The sequence below is a fragment of the Mustelus asterias genome, chromosome 2 (assembly GCF_964213995.1).
Source record: "Mustelus asterias chromosome 2, sMusAst1.hap1.1, whole genome shotgun sequence".
Classification (NCBI taxonomy): Eukaryota; Metazoa; Chordata; class Chondrichthyes; order Carcharhiniformes; family Triakidae; genus Mustelus; species Mustelus asterias.
The window spans coordinates 84,176,494-84,195,142 of NC_135802.1; the positions used below are offsets into that span (position 1 = coordinate 84,176,494).

The 18,649-nt window shown below is 39.6% G+C and overlaps 1 protein-coding gene across 5 annotated transcripts in view; it reads left to right on the forward strand.

The window, feature by feature from the left end:
• The window catches only part of phf14 (PHD finger protein 14), a 223,041-nt gene that overhangs the window by 13,969 nt on the left and 190,423 nt on the right, over positions 1–18,649 (forward strand). For all 5 annotated transcript variants that reach the window (XM_078238242.1, XM_078238253.1, XM_078238282.1 and 2 more), the window contains exons 2-4: positions 2,530–2,640; positions 4,361–4,962; positions 14,757–14,901. In XM_078238242.1, the coding sequence (XP_078094368.1) occupies positions 2,530–2,640; positions 4,361–4,962; positions 14,757–14,901 (858 nt within the window). The remainder of the gene's footprint in view (positions 1–2,529; positions 2,641–4,360; positions 4,963–14,756; positions 14,902–18,649) is intronic.

An 18,649-nucleotide genomic window follows, 5' to 3' on the forward strand; every position in this document is an offset into this window, starting at 1 on the left:
CTATTCCTCTGCTGATACCAAAAGATCCATATGCATTCTAATAGCCTTCTCAAATTGTCCTGCCAACTTCAAAAAATTTGAGTACTTGCAGCCCAGATCTTTTTCTTCTTGAAATCCATTTAAAATTGTAGCAAGTAGTTCATTTTGCTATGCCTCATTGTTCTCTTCAAAACGTATCACTTTGCAATTATCTGTGCTAAATTCCCTGTCATGTGTCTAAATCCACTTGAAGTCTATTTATCCCCCTAATTCAGTGGTTCCCAAAGGGAACATTGCCACATTGGTGCGGCAAGAGAGGATGGCAAGTTTGGCGGGAAGATTCAAGGACAATCAAAGAAACATTTAAACATGGATTAGATATTTTTCCAAAATGATTGTTTTATACTTTCTGGATGTCCCATGATATTATAAAGTAGTTGTGTTCTATGTTATGAATCAAGCATTGCTAGGAATTGTTTTTTTTTGTTTTTGAATGTATTTCTTATCAATAAAAAAGTTCGGTGTGGCGCGAGCAAATTTTTATTCCGAAAGTGCGGCCCAGTGAAAAAAGTTTGGGAACCACTGCCCTAATTGTTTAATAACTTTGATTCGCAACATTTCCTTAGTTTCATGCCATCTGCAGACATTGGAATTATGCCCTCCATATCCAAGCCCAGGTCCTATTGTTGACCATCTGAAGAACATTTCTGTACCTTCCTCCAGCCTGAAAAGCAACCATTCCCTACTCTTCACTGCCTTCTGTACTTGACCAAATTTGTATCCATGCTGCCTGAATCCCACAGACTTTAATTTTGCTCTGAAAACTATTGCATGGCAGTGGACCTTTTGAAAGTCCAGATACATTACACTGCCATCATGAGCCTCCTATGTAACGTCACCAAAGAATTCAATCAAGTTTAAACACTGTTTCCTTTAACAAATCCATGCTGAATTTTATTGGGTACCCCATACTTTTTCTAAATGTCAATTAATTTTGTCCCAGGTTATTGTCTCCAGAAACTTCTCCAACACTGATGTTAGACTGACTAACCTGTAGTTGTTGGATTCATTCCTTACCTCTTTTTCTAAATAATGGAGAAGAAAATCTAGCCTCTGAATAATTAGTTTTCTTTATTTTTGTTGTATCTATTAAGGTAATGTGCAAACAAGTGGAATAAAGTAAAGTTTGGGTATTAGTCACAAGTAGGCTTACATTAACACTGCAATGAAGTTACTGTGAAAATCCCTTTCACTCCAATGCCTGTTCGAGTACATGAGGGAGAAATTAGCATGGCCAAAGCACCTAACCAGCATGTCGTTGGGACTGGGAGGAAAATGGAGCACCCGGAGGAAACCCACAGAGGGAGAACGTGCAGACTCCACATAAACAGTGACCCAAGCCAGGAATTGAACCTGGGTCCCTAGTGCTGTGAGGCAGCAGTGCTAACCACCGTGCTGCCCACAGTGGAGAGCATTGATTGGATGGTTATTTGAGCACCTACAAAGCGACACTTCTTGACATAGTAGTTAAGTTGAGCCTGGATATATATACCTGTAATATTTCATTCTGTGAATAAATCTGTCCCAAGCCAGACCTTGCTCTGGTTTCTCAATTCATCAATCGGCTGCCAGGAGTATAAGACTTCAAAATGAGTCTTTTGATCGTTGATTGTGATTCAGACTTTTGCCTTAATGAATTTCTGCTTTGTGCAATATTAACTAAAAATGAAAACCAACAGCTGCTTGCATCCTGGATCAAAAACAGGACTTTCACAGTAGATTAATCTCTGACAAACTCTTTTAAAAATCCTAATAATCATTATTATTTATATTTGGAAGTGGAGTATGGGCAGGAGAAGAACAAGTCATCACTTCTAGCTTCTCCGCCATCTTCTTTGCATAATATTAAGCATCAGACATCAAATTGTCACATGCCAGCAAATATATCAGACTACAGATAATTTCTGTGCTATTAACGTGTTAAATCTCCAGACACGATTGTACCTAATGGTCATGACTTCAATGGAAATCTTCTATCAAATGCAAAAATTCGGTCTTCAATAAAACAAAATACCATATCTAAAATTGATGCCATATGGACTTTAAAATGATTATTCTAGATGGAACCCATATTCTTAAACAAGTCTGTCACCTGATTGTAACAATGTACCAATTGATTTTTCATGGCTGTCCACGGACAAGTTGAAGGATATGTTTTTTGACATCCTGTAGCTGTGCAAAATATCTTGCCTGCATTTCATTATGGCACCCATACTGACATGAAGGGCAATTTTTCAATTAAGAAGTAAAATTCTTAAATGGATTAAGGTTTGTGATGGCCTCATAGTTTGCTAAGGCAACTGGCATAATGTAAGTGGGTTAAGCTGTGTTCAATTGAGCAGACTGATGAGGGGAGGAGGGAAAATAAAATGTTCATCTTTTTGAGTTGAAGAAATTAAAAATTTAGGTATTATTTTGGTTAACTCTAGGAATTGGGGGTGTCTGTAGATGTTGCATTTACTGAATAGATTTTACTCTGGATTTCCATAGTCGAGCGTGGTCCAAAGAAGAGACAAGTGAAGACACTTGCAACATCCCTCTTGGAAGCATTAGATTATGACAGCTCGGATGACAGTGATTTTGAAGTGGGAGATGCTTCAGGTAAGTACTGTTTGTAAATATTTATTTTGTGGAATTTGTTTTGATCTGCACTGTGAAGCATCCTCCCCGCCCCATCTGCAAGTGTGGATTTTCCTTATTGAGGCATTGTTTCATTGATGGTGTTATGCACTTTAGGTGCCCATGATTTAAATGTAAGCTCAGGATGATGCATGTTGGCAGATTACTTGATTGTGTACCAAACCTGATCTGCTTGTGTCTACTCACAAGCTCACATATGAAGCTACTTCCAGCAAGAATTGCTAGGTAACAGTAAGGCACAAGAGCTTAATTCCCAACTGTTGTCCTTGCTGAAACTATCTGACTTTTACCAGTTGAGGAATTGAACTTGTGGCCCTCCTGATCTGTACAACTCAGCTGCACGATGGATAAATCAGATAAACCACTGGGAAAGAGGATACAACACTGAACTATAGATTGTGGTGTGTGTTGTGGGGATATGGGAATGGTAAACGATGGAATATTCAGTTGGTGTCAGAATTTGGAAAGGGAAAAGACAGATTTGATAGGTTCAACAGTCGAAACATTAACATTTTAAAAATCTAGATTAATTTCTTTTGAATATGATTTAAAGAATAGGATTTGATAGTAATGTTTGTTGATCAAAGATCTGATTCACAAATGACTTGAGATATTCCTCTTTAACAGGTTGTGGTCATAAATTGACACCAGTTTGGAGTGAAACTAGTTGCCGTAGCTTTGACAGTGTTTAACACTAAGTGTTGCTCACTTTCCCAGTTAAACTTGTGTGTTTGGATGGTGCCATATACCCTCCTTTCACCAGTGATGGAATTAAAGTATCCCTTTCTGAGTGTTTATAATGACAGTAAATAGAGCTTGGAGAGTTGTAATCCTTTTCCCATTGGGCACAGAACCACAACACATGGACACTAATCTCTTTGTTACTGTTTAAAAATAAGGGGTCACCCATTTAGGACAGAGAGGAGGAGAATTTTTTTTTCTGAGGGTTGTGAGCCTATGGAACTCTTCCTCAAAAGGCAATGGAAACAGTGTGTTTGAAAATTTTAAGGCTGAGGTCGATAGATTCTTGATAAGCAAGGGAGTGGATGGGAGTTGAGGTTACTATCTGATCAGCTATGATATTAAATGGCAGAGGAGACTTGAGGGACCGATTGACTTACTCTTCCTCCGAATATTCATGTCTTTAAACATTTGTTTAAAATTGTAATGCAAAGCCTTCCTTTTCAAAAGTTTAAATTGTAAACTGAACAATAGAGTTATAAATTGAGCTATACCATTAAGAGCTATAATTTTTCTTTTTGAACTATGTAGATGCGTTAAGATGACGTTTTTGCCTGTTTCATCACCATGGGGCATTGATTAAATTAAATAGTTTGAGGGCAAAGCCATTTGACTTGGTGCATCAATGACACTTCTGTGATCAATGGAGTATGATAACTTTGCACTGTTAAGTGTATATATTCACTTCAGAATCAACTCCTTTATTAAATCTCTGTTGTTGTGATGATTGCTAACCCATCCACAGGGTCCTAATAGAACTCCCACTGGTGGAATATCCTATCCTGATGCCAAATTGGATTGTGCTGATTGCTAAATTTGAAACATTCCAATCAAACATACATTATCGATAAAGACCTTTTAATATAACATTTGTCAACTATATGTTAGTCATCTTGATCGTTTAAAAGTACTTTAAAAGTTAATATTGCTTTTGTAACAGATTCTGATGGGAGTGGAGAGAGTGCTGGTAAGGATAGTGAAGAAGGTTCAGAGAGTGAGGGAGGACAAAATGGCAGTGAAGAGGACTCCGAACAAGATAAAAAAGATACTTCTGATGGAAAAATGGAAGTTGAATGCAAGGACGATCAGTCAGAAGAACCTGATGTGGACACCAAAGAAGATACTGAAAACAAAACCAGCAAGAAGAAAACTAAAGAAGTGGTGGGTGATGCTGGGCCAGATGAATCGAATGATGGACAGAAGAAATGGAATTTACGTAAAAAGAGAACAATGCTGGATATGATATCAGTGGAAGAATTGAATGGTTTTGATGATTATGATAGTGAAGATGACAATGACTGGCGACCTTGTAGTGGAAAGAAGAAAGGAAAAGGTGTAAATAACAACGATGGTGATGAAGGTGGTGGTGAGGATGATGATATCAGTGACAGTGAAGATGGCAACCCTGATGAGGAAGACAGTAGCAGCGCTAGCGAAGAAGACAAGAGAATGCGAAGAAAAAACAGACCTTCCGGTCAAAAAACTGCCAAGACAGAAGGTGCAAGCGATGGCTTTATTCTGACACAGAATAAGAATTATGAGGTACTGTGATTAATCAGTTATGTTCAACCAGATCATAGAACTGTTGCCTGATAAGCTACATTCAAAAATGCTTTAATATTAGAAAAATGATGTGATTAGAAGGTTTAAAAACTGGAAAGCTGAATAACACACTTGTACCTGGTCAGCAATAGTGCAACTATTTTCAAGGCACATAACTCTTTGAAGTGGTTATTAATACAATATAGAATATATCAAATTTGTCAGTGGCTGAGCTAAAATTATCCATTGATATTTCATTTTTTCCAGTTGTGCCTTCTACTTTAGAATTAAGGTGGATAAGAACTCTGTTTAAAATTAGTAATCTTTAACAGCTTATGATGCTTGTTTTACTGCAATGAATAGGAAATTAACATTAGTCCATAACCTACTTTCTGCCTTCAAATAACTTTTGTAGGGTAGAACTTTTAAAACGTCTAATGTTTTGTATATTATACTTTAAATGTATTTTTTTTAAAGGCCTGAGTCAGAATGTAGTGAGCTCCTGATCACAGCTCTGATTGCAGTTGTAGCTTAATGCTTTGCAGAAGGGAAACCTAAAATTTGGGAGTGGTGGCTCAAGATCGCTTTTATGTATTAACCAAAGAATGATATGGCAAAGTCAGGCCATCTAAGGTGGGGAGAAAATAAATGGGTGTTGAATTAGTTTAAAATAGTGTATTTCAGGGAGTTGCATAGAATTTACAGGCCATTGGACAACTGGTCTGTCAGTTCATATGCTCCCCCCATATCTCCTATCTTGCTTCATTTTACCTAGTGACATGACCGCTTATTCTTTTATCCTTCAGTGTGTTTGTCTAGCTTCTTAAATGCATTTATGTGATTCACTTCCACGGCTCCCAAGTTGTAGCAAATTCCACATTCTCTCTCACTCTGGGTAAATTAGTTTCTCCTGAATTCCTTACTGGATATATTTGTGACTATCTTATATATTTATAATAGCAACATGGCCATAGTCAATTCTCTCATTAAAGTCCACACAGTTTCCCGAAGGAGGTCATTGGCTAGCAGACCATGACTGCAGCCCATTCTGACATTAGTTAACTCAGCATAGAAGAGGCAGTTCGTCAATTCAGTGTTTTGCATTGCCTGTACAATGCAATCCGATCTCACCACAGAATTTGTCAGTCTTCCAGATCGTGCTTTGTGCCTTAAATGGAACAGTTCATAGAACAGTACAGCACAGTACAGGCCCTTCGGTCCTCGATGTTGTGCTGAGCTTTGTCTGAAACCAAGATCAAGCTATCACACTCCCTATCATTCTGGTGTGCTCCATGTGCCTATCCAATAACCGCTTGAAAGTTCCTAAAGTGTCCGACTCCACTATCACATCAGGCAGTCCATCCCACACCCCAACCACTCTGAGTAAAGAACCTACCTCGGACATCCCTCCTATATCTCCCACCATAAATCTTATAGTTATGTCCCCTAGTAACAGCTACATCCACCCGAGGAAATAGTCTCTGAACGTCCACTCCAATCCTTGTTTCAAATGTGGAAACCAAAAAGAAAGACAAAATATTATACAGTGTCTTATAGCCAATCAAGTGCTTTTGAAGTACAGTGACAGCCAGTTTACATTTTTATTTGATTTATTGTCACATGTATTGGTATATAGTGAAAAGTATTGTGTCTTGTGCACTATATAGACAAAGCATACCATTCATAGAGAAGGAAATGAGTGTGCAGAATAGTGTTACAGTCACAGCTAGGGTGTAGAGAAAGATCAATTTAATGTGAGGTAGGTCCATTCAAAAGTCTGATGGCAGCAGGGAAGAAGCTATTCTTTGAGTCGGTTTGTACGTGTCCTCGGCCTTTTGTATCTTTTTCCCGACGGAAAACGGTGGAAGAGAGTATGTCCAGGATGCATGGGGTCCTTGAATTATGCTGGCTGATTTTCTGAGGCAGCAGGAAGAGTAGACAGTGTCAGTGGGTGGGAGGCTGATTTGAGTGATTGACTGGGCTCCGTTCACGACTCTTTGTGGTTTTGTGCACTCTTGGATAGAGCAGGAGCCATGCCAAGCTGTGATACAACCAGAAAGAATGTTCCTAATGGTGCATCTGTAAAAGTTGGCGAGAGTTGTAGCTGACGTGCCAAATTTCTTAGTCTTCTGAGAAAGTAGAAGCGTTGGTGGGCTTTCTTAACTAAAGTGTCGGCAAGGGAGGACCAGAGAAACTTGAAGTTCTCAACCATTTCTACTTCGTGCTCATTGATGTAGACAGGGGCATGTCCTCCGCTACACTTCCTTAAGTTGATGACTATCTCCTTAGTTTTGTTGACATTAAGGGAGAGGTTATTGTCGTTGCACCAGTTCACCAGATTCTCTATCTCTTCCCTGTACTCTGTCTCGTCATTGTTTAAGATCCGACCCACTACGATGGTGTCATCAGCAAACTTGAAAATCGTGTTGGAGGGGAATTTGGCCACACACAGCAAGGTCCCATAAATAGCAGTGAGGTCGCTAATTTACGACCAGATTGGAAGCAATTTTTGGAAATAGATTGACCTGCAGATCATTTGACATTTAAGAAAAAAATGAGAGGAGCAAAGTCATATTTTAAAGAAACATAATTGTGAATAAAGGAAGAAAAAATGGATGATTGCCAATTTTGAGGGTTAAGGTAGAAATTTGACACAGATCTGAAACAAAGCGCAGGTGCTTGTGGCTAATATAGTTCACCAAACTCTGGCCCTCCTCACTGATTTAAGGGAAGAATTCCAAGTGTGAAGATTTGAATAAGCAAATTACTGTGGATTTGAAACTAAAATAGAAAATGCTGGAAATTCTAAGCAGGTCTGACAGCATCTGGGGAGAGAGAATAGAGCTAACATCAGCTCTGATGAAGGGTCATCCAGACTCAACGTTAGCTCTATTCTCTCTCCACAGATGTCAGACGCGCTGGGATTTTCCAGCATTTTCTGTTTCCGTTGGTGGAGATTTGAATGATTGATTCGTTACAGCTCAGGTTTATGGCATAATTTATAATACATTAGGATATGTTGTAGTGATAGTTCCCACATCTCTGACATCTCCCACCACTTGAAACTTGATGTGGGCAAATCACAGATCATTGATTGATATCAGTCAATAAGCCGTGAACTTTAAAATAGTGGTAATGCCTGGATATCATTTTTCTACTTATTCACTATATAAACAACCAACTGCAGTTGCTATTGATGGTCACCCCAAAAATGATAGCTGTTTGGTATCCAAAGATTTTAACAACTCTAGGAAAAAGGTGCCAAGCTGCACTCTAAGAAATGATACAGACAGAACAAGCATGGTGCCTATTGTTAATTAGTAATGATGTGCAATATGAATGCAGTGTAATATTTCCTTGTCACAAATCATAAAATGTAATGCCAGCGTTAAATTATATATCGTTATCAAGTCAAAAGAATTTGCCTAGCCACTTCTTTCATGACACTCTGGCTCAAATGGTAAGCTAAAAAAGGATGTGCATGCATTTATACTGCACCTATACTGCAGCAGAATTGTGTCACCCACCATACTGGATCACCTCCAGAGAGCACACTGAAAGCATTCAGAAACATAATCGCTTGTAATTTTGCATTGGTAAGTAAGGATGGTGAAACTCTCAGCTTTCACTACCATTACTCTGAACTTCTGGAAACTGCACAAGAAAAGTTGAACATGGAATGTTAAATGTGGAACGTTGAAGTTCTCCATTATCATTAAAAAAAACTTTTTAAGGCTTGCTTGGATTTCAACTTCTGCATTAATCCAATTTATGACTCAATTGTTTAATTAGCTCTCTGTAAAATTTTAATTAGAAGTGAAAAGTTCAGTGCATTTTCTTCCTGGTTTGCTGTCTGTGAGAATACTTCTGTATGATTGGCAACTTGCTCTGCTTGATATTGCTGTTGCTGAATGCTTGTAGAACCCCTTGTCTTGACACCTGATGCAAGCTAACTTTAGGAAAAATGGAAATCCTCACCGCAGAGATTGCCCCTGACCTCGAGATTGTTAGATATCTGCAGACACTTTTTGAGATCAGCAGTGAGAATAGCTATTTTTACCACTGACCGAAATCCAGGCCTAAGCAAAGAATAATGCCAGAACTCAGGAAGTGAGTCAAGACATCAATACAACGCTTTTCAACGATTGAAGCAGCATTTCCATTCCAAGAGTAGTGAATCTGTTTAATTTTCTACCACAAATGATCTGTGGCGACCAAGTCACAATGTATTCAAGAAAGAGATATAATTTTCTGGATTTTAAGTTTTTAGACTTCCCAACCAGCAGAAACAATCTCTCACTGCCGGCCCTATCAAGCCCCTTCAAAATTTTGTAAGTTTCAATGCAATTGCCTCATCTTAACTCCAGAGAATATAAGCCCACTTTACTTAACCTGTCATAGGACAATGCTCTCATCCCACAGAACAATTCAGTGAACCTTCACTGTACAGCCTTCAATGCAAGTATGCCCTGTCTTAAATGTGGAGACCAAACTGCATGCACTACTCCAGATGTGAACTCACCAAGATGTTGCGCAACTGTAATAACATTTATTCTTGTATTCCGGTCCTCTTGCAACAAAGGCCAACGTGCAATTTGTCTTGCTAATTTCTTGCTGCACCTGCATGCTATCTTTGTGTTCCTTGCACGAAAGAATAGAATAGATACTTTCTCTAATTTTGTCACCAACAAGTTAGCTTTGAGTACTGTTTGATGTTGCATGGACAGATGCAAAGTGAAATTCTTTATAACCTGTGCCAGCATCAGAGATAATTTAATTTTTTTTCATTTCTTACTGGAAGGCATTTTATAACCTCAGGATTTCATGACCTCAAGCACAATGGTTAGCACTGCTGCCTCAGTGCAGGCTTCAATTCTGGCCATGGGTGACTGTGTGTGTGTGGAGTTTGCACATTATCCCCATGTCTGTGTGGGTTTTCTCCAAGTTCTCTGGTTTCCTCCCACAGTTCAAGATGTACACGTAGGTGGATTGGCCATAGTGAATTTGTCCCTTAGTGTCCCACGATGTGTAGATTAGGTAGATTAGCCATGGTAAATGTGTGAGGTTGCAGAGATAGGATGGGGGAGAGGGTCTGGGTAAGATATTCTGTCAGAGTTGGTGCAGACTCAATGGACTGAATGGCCTCCTGCACTGTATGGATTCAATGGCATCTATATCTCCAAAAGCACTTTATAATCAATGAAGTATTTTTGAAATGTTGTCACTGTTTTAATGTAGACAAACGCACAGCTAATTTGTGTAAAGCAAAATTCCATGATCAGCAATGAGATGTTGATCTTTAGTGATGTTGGTAAAGGTATAAATATTAGCAAGAGTACTGGCAGAGTTCCCCTGCTTCTTTGAATAGTGCTGTAGAATCTATACATCCGATTGAGAGGGCTGATAGACTTAATTTTAACGTCTTATCCAAAATATAGCACTTCCATCTGTGCAGCATTTCTTCAGTGCTGTAATTCAATAATTTGCACTCAGCTTTCTGGACTGAACCCACAACCTCTGACTCGGTTAACGTACTACCATGGGTTCACAACAGATGGTAAACTGGTAACTTATCAACAAGTAAAAGAGAAAGTGTACTGAAAGTATAATTACACCTGGAAACAATAAGGAAAATTTGTAATTTTGTGACTATATCAGGTATGCGTGTTTTTTAGTGTTTAAAAAGTACTTTTAAGAGATTGCATCAATTGTAATGAGATCAATTTTTAGATAATAGGAAATGCTGGTCCATGTGAATGGTGGCACTTGTCCTGGAAGCAATACCAACAGGAAAGATATTAAGATATAAAAAGGCAGTATGGCCAGATACAAGACAAAAAATGGTATAAACAAGAAAGGGGAGTAGATACAGTTTAAAAAGGACAAAAATAATAAGGTTAGAGCAGAGATTGTGAATTGGACAGTTCTACTGCTATCCTTCAGTTTTAGTCAACCAGATTGTTTAACAAGGTTTATTGAAGAAGCCTTTGGGAAATCTGTGCCATCAAAACTGTTGTGAACCCAGCTAAGGTGGTTCTGCAGGAGTGTATCATTTGGGTGATGGCTGTCTCCAGGAACTTGAATGGAGTGGAGCTACCTTTTTTAGGTGACTTGACCAAATCCATAAGTGAGAGATCTGACATTCTGAAGGCCGAGTTGAAAAGATTGAAACCTTGCACATGGTGCTACATTTGATCAGGTGAGTGGTACAAAGACTATCCCAAGGTTACAAGTATTTCTAGCTGCTGTTCCATGTGTAATTTATAGTTTGTACCAACCATAGTTTGCCTGTTACTTCATGTTTATAGAGTCATAGAGGTTTGCAGCATGGAAACGGGCTCTTCGGCCCAACTTGATCGTGCTGTTCTTTTTTTAAACCACTAAGCTAGTCCCAATTGCCCGCATTTGGCCCATATCTCTTGGTAGCCATCTTACCCATGTAACTGTCTATAAACGCTTTTTAAAAGACAAAATTATACCCAGCTCTACTACCACCTCTGGCAGCTTGTTCCAGACACTCGCCACCCTCTGTGGGAAAAAATGCCCTTCTGGACCCCTTTGTATCTCCCCCCTCTCACCTTAAACCTATGCCTTCTAGTTTTAGACTCCCCTACCTTTGGGAAAAGATGTTGACTAGCTGATCTAATGTCCCTCATTATTTTATAGAACTCTATCATGTTAAAAAATAAAAGCCATAAAAAGTGGGGCCATGTAGATAATTTATCACTTGTCATTTAGTAGATTTTGTTATTTTCAGTGGGAAAATTTGGTAAACATCTAGAGACTGGCAAACCACCACAATTTACAAGGTAACTTGTGCTTACTGAGTAAAGATCATAAATAGCAGGGGTGGACTGACTTAGATATAGAATTGGAGACATGGCGCTTGCAGTTTTAATAAGTTATTGGTGTGGTTTTGCAGAATCAAAAGAGGCTTTGGAGTTAAAAGGTAATTAATTATAATTCTACCTGGGAACAGGCCGTGTATGTCACACTGCCATGGGGATGGGTGGAGCTTAGTGAGATGCTTTGTTTTGAGTTATTTCTATGAATTCAATTTGGGCACACCCAGCAGGCAAGACTGATTTTATGTTTGGTAAAAAGCCTTTGGGTCTTGTCACTTGTAGCTCCTTGGAAGTTGAGAGATAAAGCCAGATGTACATGTTAAGTAGAGTAAATGCTAGATCTGTCATCCATGATGCAACCTGTGATTGGGCGCTGGGACTTAATACAAGAAAAAATTGGTAAGGGGGAAAACACTTGGAGATTTGTTTAGCAAAGAAATCTACTGTAATCCTCTCAATAAAAGACAGTTAACCTTATAGTAGTTGGAGTTCTGGAAATAATCATCTTGGTTGCAGTTTGAAACCATAGCCGTGCCAGTTTGAAACCAAGGATGCTTTCTGAAATTTTAAGCTGCTGTAAGAGAATTGCAGAGAGGCCTGTGCTGTGGAATCCTGAGCTGCGAAGTTGGTAAAGAAATTGGAGGGTTGCTTAGCCAAAGCTAATGGAAAGATCCCCAGGAAATCTTGTACTGTGGCAAAAAAGGTGGAACACTGAAGAGAAATCAAAGTGAATTCCGGAGAATGATGATATACCTTCACTGGATCCCAGGAAAAGTGAATGAGCCTTAAAGATTTTGTAAGATGAAGGAACTCTTGGGTGGAATAAAAAGTAGAATTGAGTTCATAAGTCTTTATAAGCTATATGTTAAGTTGCATTGTTTAATTCCTCTTGTATACAATAAGAAAACTTGAAATCGTGTGGCATATTTCTGTTGTTTAATTGGATGTTGGAATTTTTTTCTTTAACTGTTAATGGGCCCCAACAGGTTCACAACAAAATATAGCATCATGCTTTTAAGCCCATCTCATGTGGGCAGGAGAACCATTGGTATTAAGACTAGCGACAGGGATTTGGACTGTTGCTTTGACAATTTTTAATACAAAATCGAAGAACAAAGAAAATTACAGCACCGGAACAGGCCTTTCGGCCCTCCAAGCCTGCACCAACCATGCTGCCTGACTTAACTAAAACCCCTTACCCTTCCAGGGACCATATCCCTCTATTCCCATCCTATTCATGTATTTGTCAAGATGCCCCTAAAAGTCACTAACATATCCAGTTCCACTACCTCCCACGGCAACGAGTTCCAGGCATCCACCACCCTCTGTAAAAAATCTGCCTCGTGCATCTCCTTTAAACCTTGCCCCTCGCACCTTAAACCTGTGCCCCCGAGTAATTGACTCTTCCACCCTGGGAAAAAGCTTCTGACTATCCACTTTGTCCATGCCCCTCATAATCTTGTAGACTTCTATCAGGTCGCCCCTCAACCTCCGTTGTTCCAGTGAGAACAAACCAAGTTTCTCCAACCTCTCCTCATAGCTAATGCCCTCCATACCAGGCAACATCCTGGTAAATCTTTTCTGTACCCTCTCCAAAGCCTCCACATCCTTCTGGTAGTGTAGCGACCAGAATTGAACACTATATTCCAAGTGCAGCCTAACTAAGGTTCTATAAAGCTGCAACATGACTTGCCAATTTTTAAACTCGCTGCCCTGGCCGATGAAGGCAAGTATGCCTTCTTGACTACCTTCTCCACCTGCATTGCCACTTTCAGTGACCTGTGTACCTGTACACCCAGATCCCTTTGCCTATCAATACTCTGAAGGGTTCTGCCATTTACTGTATATTTCCTAGCTGTATTAGATCTTCCAAAATGCATTCCTCACGTTTGTCCAGATTAAACTCCATCTGCCATCTCTCTGCCCAAGTCTCCAACTGATCTATATCCTGCTGTATACTCTGATAGTCGTCATCGCTACCTGCAAATCCACCAACCTTTGTGTCGTCTGCAAACTTACTAATCAAACCAGTTACATTTTCCTCCAAATCATACCCAAAGGTTCCAGCACTGATCCCTGAGGAACGCCACTTGTCACAGCCCTCCATTCAGAAACGCACCCTTCCACTGCTACTCTGTCGTCTTTGACCGAGCCAGTTTTGTATCCACTTTGCCAGCTCACCTCTGATCCCATGCGACTTCACCTTCTGCACCAGTCTGCCATGAGGCACCTTGTCAAAGGCCTTACTGAAGTCCATGTAGACACCATCCACTGCCCTACCCTTATCAATCATCTTCATCACTTCCTCAAAAAACTCGATCAAGTTCGTGAGACACGACCTCCCCTTCACAAAACCATTGTGTGTTTATGATGCAAAGTTTGTATGAAGATCTGCCTCTTTGAATCTTATGTCCTCCTTATTCTACATATGGTTTTGAGAATTGCATATGCAAACGATACAAATTTGGAGCCTCTTTCGCCATTTAATAAGATTATGGCTGATTTGATTGTAACTTCAATTCCATATTCCCACCTACCCTTTAACCTTACACCCCACCTTGCTAATTAAAAATCCATCTATCTCTGCCTTAAAAACATTAAAAGACTCTGCTTCCACTACCTTTTAAGGAAGACAGAAAAAAAATCTTGGTCTTAATCCCTCCCGCCCCCCAGTTCTATTCTCTCTTTCACAAGAGGAAACATCCTTTCCACAACCGTCCATCAAGACACCTCAGGATCTTGTATGTTTCAATCAGGTCACCTCTTACTTTTCTGAACTCCACCGGATACGAGATTAACTTGTCCAACCTTTTCTCATAATACGACCTGTCATTCATTTGTATAATAATATAATACAGTGGATTCAGAACTTCTTGGCTTTATTGTGTATTCACTGTTTGAAATTGTTTTGGCAAATAGTTCAATTTTTTACTTCTTTAAATTTTTTAGGACTCATTTTTAGCAGAGAGAGAACAAAACTTCAGTTCTCAGAAAATGGACTTAGTACAGATATGCTGTGTGTGTCTGGGAGATAACAGTGAAGATGCAGATGAAATTGTCCAATGTGACAATTGTGGAGTGACTGTACACGAAGGTAAGTGCTTTAGGATTTAGCTATGTTTAATTGTAAACATAAACACTTTAGCTTTAATCTGTTGACCGAATAAAATTGGCAATGAGTAAGCTTGAACAAAAGGGCCATGGAAGTATTATCCTAGATTTATATTTGCACAATTGCTACTGGGGATGTTTGGTATCAGTTTCATCTGTATATGATTGATGGGATTTTAGATTAGTTGCCAGAAACCAATTCAAAAGTTCCAATTGGTATCCCTATTCGGGCTTTGATTGACTTCATGTTGGGCACGCCTAAGTGCTTTTCTTTGGCTTTAGTCATTACATTTGTTGGTGCAAATTTATCATGAAGAATTGGGTATCGGCCACCATCCTCCAATTCAACACTTTTTATACACCTTGAAACAACAATCCTAACTGTAAGAAGGATTGCAAACAACTTGATTAGTACCTGCATTATCTTTCAACGTACTTCATTAACAAATTAAGTGTGGTAATCAATCTGTGTGACCCAGATATTCTGAGCTTTTGTTCTTTTTTGTGTATCATAAATCTTTATTTGCCGTACTTCAAAATTATAGTCTTTTAAAATAAGAATTTTGCAGTCTTGTTGCCATCCCTGTTTTGAAATAGGGCCTCTTTTCATTAAGTTATTTTAAAATGTATTATTACAACATATTGGTAAGACAATTTGGGATGCCAAGAATAGCAGCATACATGGGGATGAAATTGACTGCAACTTGAATAGATATACTGGATCTTTCTCTGGGCTTTCTGTCTTAAAAACACCATTTTTTCCCCCATTATGGTTCACTATGTGAAGGAGTATCAGATTTTGAATTCTTTATACTTTGAAAATAAAAAAAACTGACTAATTATTGACAGCATGACATGGAACAAGAAAGAAATGAATTACTTGAATTTATACATAAACTACAGACCCATTGTTTTAACTTCTGTCATAGATAAGATGCTAGAGGGGATCACAAGACATACTCTGTAGGATTGTCTTTGAGTAAAATATAGTTACTACAGCCTCTGGAAAAATATAGGTTGATAGGTGAAAACCATCCAGTAGATACTGTGTATTTGTAATTTCAGAATGCTTTTCTATTCTATCTTCATGTGTGTCTTGCGTGTATTAGCTTGGAGGCTGTTTTGTTTTATGATTTTTACTAATGACCTGAATGGAGCTGTTGGGGAACATTTTGCGGATGACATGAAGATTCCTGTTTAAGATCATGGATAAAAATAAACTGCTGCAAGCAGATGTTGATGTGATGGGGAATAGGCCTGCATTTCGAGTATGATAAATATACCATTATGCAGGACAAGGCCAAGTATACTTGTATGTTACAATGTAGTAAACTAATGTCTGTTGAGAATGACAAAGATCTCCATTTTATAATTCATAATTGTCTTTCATGATCAGTTCTGAGAATTAGTAGGCCACAAAATAAATTAGTCTCGGTGCTAGGATGATTTAAGTACAAAATGAAAGAACACATTCTTCTTGTAGAAGACCTTGATTAGGCCTGTGGATTTTCTGTATAACTTTCAGAAGATAACCGTGAACCAGTAACCTGGATGGAGTGGAAATCGTAGCATATGAAAGATGACTTCGAAACTAAGTATACCTATTTAAGCCCAATGTTGATGCATTTGAACCCGAATTAGTTATCAATCTGCAGGCTAACAGTCGTCATCTACAGTTCAGATTGCAAAGGGTAAGCATAAACTTCAGTGGGACCAAAATGAGAGTTTAAATGTAAAAAAAATCTTTACTTGGTTATTGTTCTTGGAGATTAAGTTTGAAATAATGTTTCCAAATTAAGCAAAACTGGACAAGTGCGCAATAGTTGTTTTAATCCTGATGCTATCACAAAAAAGGCAGTCAGCGCCAGCTGGAAGAAACACTTCAAAGAACTCCTTACAGAGACTCTGTCTTCAATGCAAGTGTCCTTGACTCCATCCCACAGCAACCCCAACCCAGCTCAAGGCAGAAAAGACCATCTGATGGCTAAAGAACAACAAGGCATCAGGGAAAGATGGAATCCCTATTAGCGCAAGTACATGATCTAATTTGCTTATCTGGAAGGAGGAGAACATGTGACGAGATCTCAGAAATGTTGTGATTGTGACTCTCTTCAATAAAGGTGACAAGTCCAACTGCAGTAACCACAGAGCGAGTTCCCTGTTGGCCACAGGGAAGGTCATCACAGGAGTCCTCTTTCACCTCCGTCTCCCTGTGGCTGAAGAGTTCCATCCAGTGTCGCAGTGTGGATTCCGCCGACTAAGAGGAACCACAGACATGATCTTCACTGTTCGGTAACTACAAGAGAAATGCAGGGAACAGCACCAATCTTTGTACATGGTTGGCTTTGACACTCGGCTGCGAGGGAATATGGAGCATCCTCCTTTGTTTTGACTGCCCCCAAAAGTTTGTCACTGTCTGCCACCTGCTCCACGATCACGTGCAAGCCGTGATCCTGACCAACAGATTCACCACAGACCTGATTCATGTTTGGACTGGGACCAAGCAAGGTTGTGTCGTCGCATCGAAGCTCTTCTTGATCTTCCTTGCTACAGTGCTCCATTTTGCTGTATTAACTTCAAAGGCGACTTGTTATGGCGTTACCAATGATAGATATGTACAAAAAAAGATCTGACAGAATTGAATACACAGCTACTCTCCATCCCCTGGCTCCAACCGAGGATCTTTCCCGATCCAGGATATGTGCCCTCACACCCACTTGGCTCGGCTTCCCGCTGCCAGTCATAGAGTCATAGAGGTTTACAGCATGAAAACAGGCCCTTCGGCCCAACTTGTCCATGCCTTTTCTTTTAAAACCCCAAAACTAATCCCAATTGCCCGCATTTGGCTCATATCCCTCTATGCCCATCGTACCCATGTAACTATCTCAATGCTTTTTAAAAGATAAAATTGTACCCGCCTCTACTACTACCTCTGGCAGCTTGCTCCAGACACACTCCACCCTCTGTGTGAAAAAATTGCCCCTCTGGACACTTTTGTATCTCTCCCTTCTCACCTTAAACCTATGCCCTCTAGTTCTAGACTCCCCTATCTTTGGGAAAAGATATTGACTATCTACCTTGTTTATGCTCCTCCATTATTTTATAGACCCCTATAAGGTCACCCCTCAGCCTCCTACGCTCCAGAGAAAAAAGTCCCAGTCTATTCAGCCTCTCATAACTCAATCCATGAAGTCCCGGTAGTAAATCTTTTCTGCACTCTTTCTAGTTTAATAATATCCTTTCTATAATAGGGTGACCAGAATTGCACACAGTATTCCACACAGTGTTCCAAGTGTGGCCTTACCAATGTCTTGTACAACTTCAACAAGACGTCCCAACTCCTGTATTCAATGTTCTGACCGATGAAACCAAGCATGCCGAATGCCTCCTTCACCACTCTGTCCACCTGTGATTCCACTTTCAAGGAGCTATGAATGTGTACCCCTAGATCTCTTTGTTCTATAACTCTCCCCAGCGCCCTACCATTAACTGAGTAAGTCCTGCCCTGGTTCAGTCTACTAAAATGCATCACCTCGCATTTGTCTAAATTAAACTCCATCTACCATTCATCAGCCCACTGGCCCAATTGATCAAGACCCCGTTGCAATTGGAGATAACTTTTTTCACTGTCCACTATGCCACCAATCTTGGTGTCATCTGCAAACTTACTAACCATGTCCCCTATAAGGTCCGGTCTGATCGCGCGGCTCAAGGATCATCCCCTTTAAGGG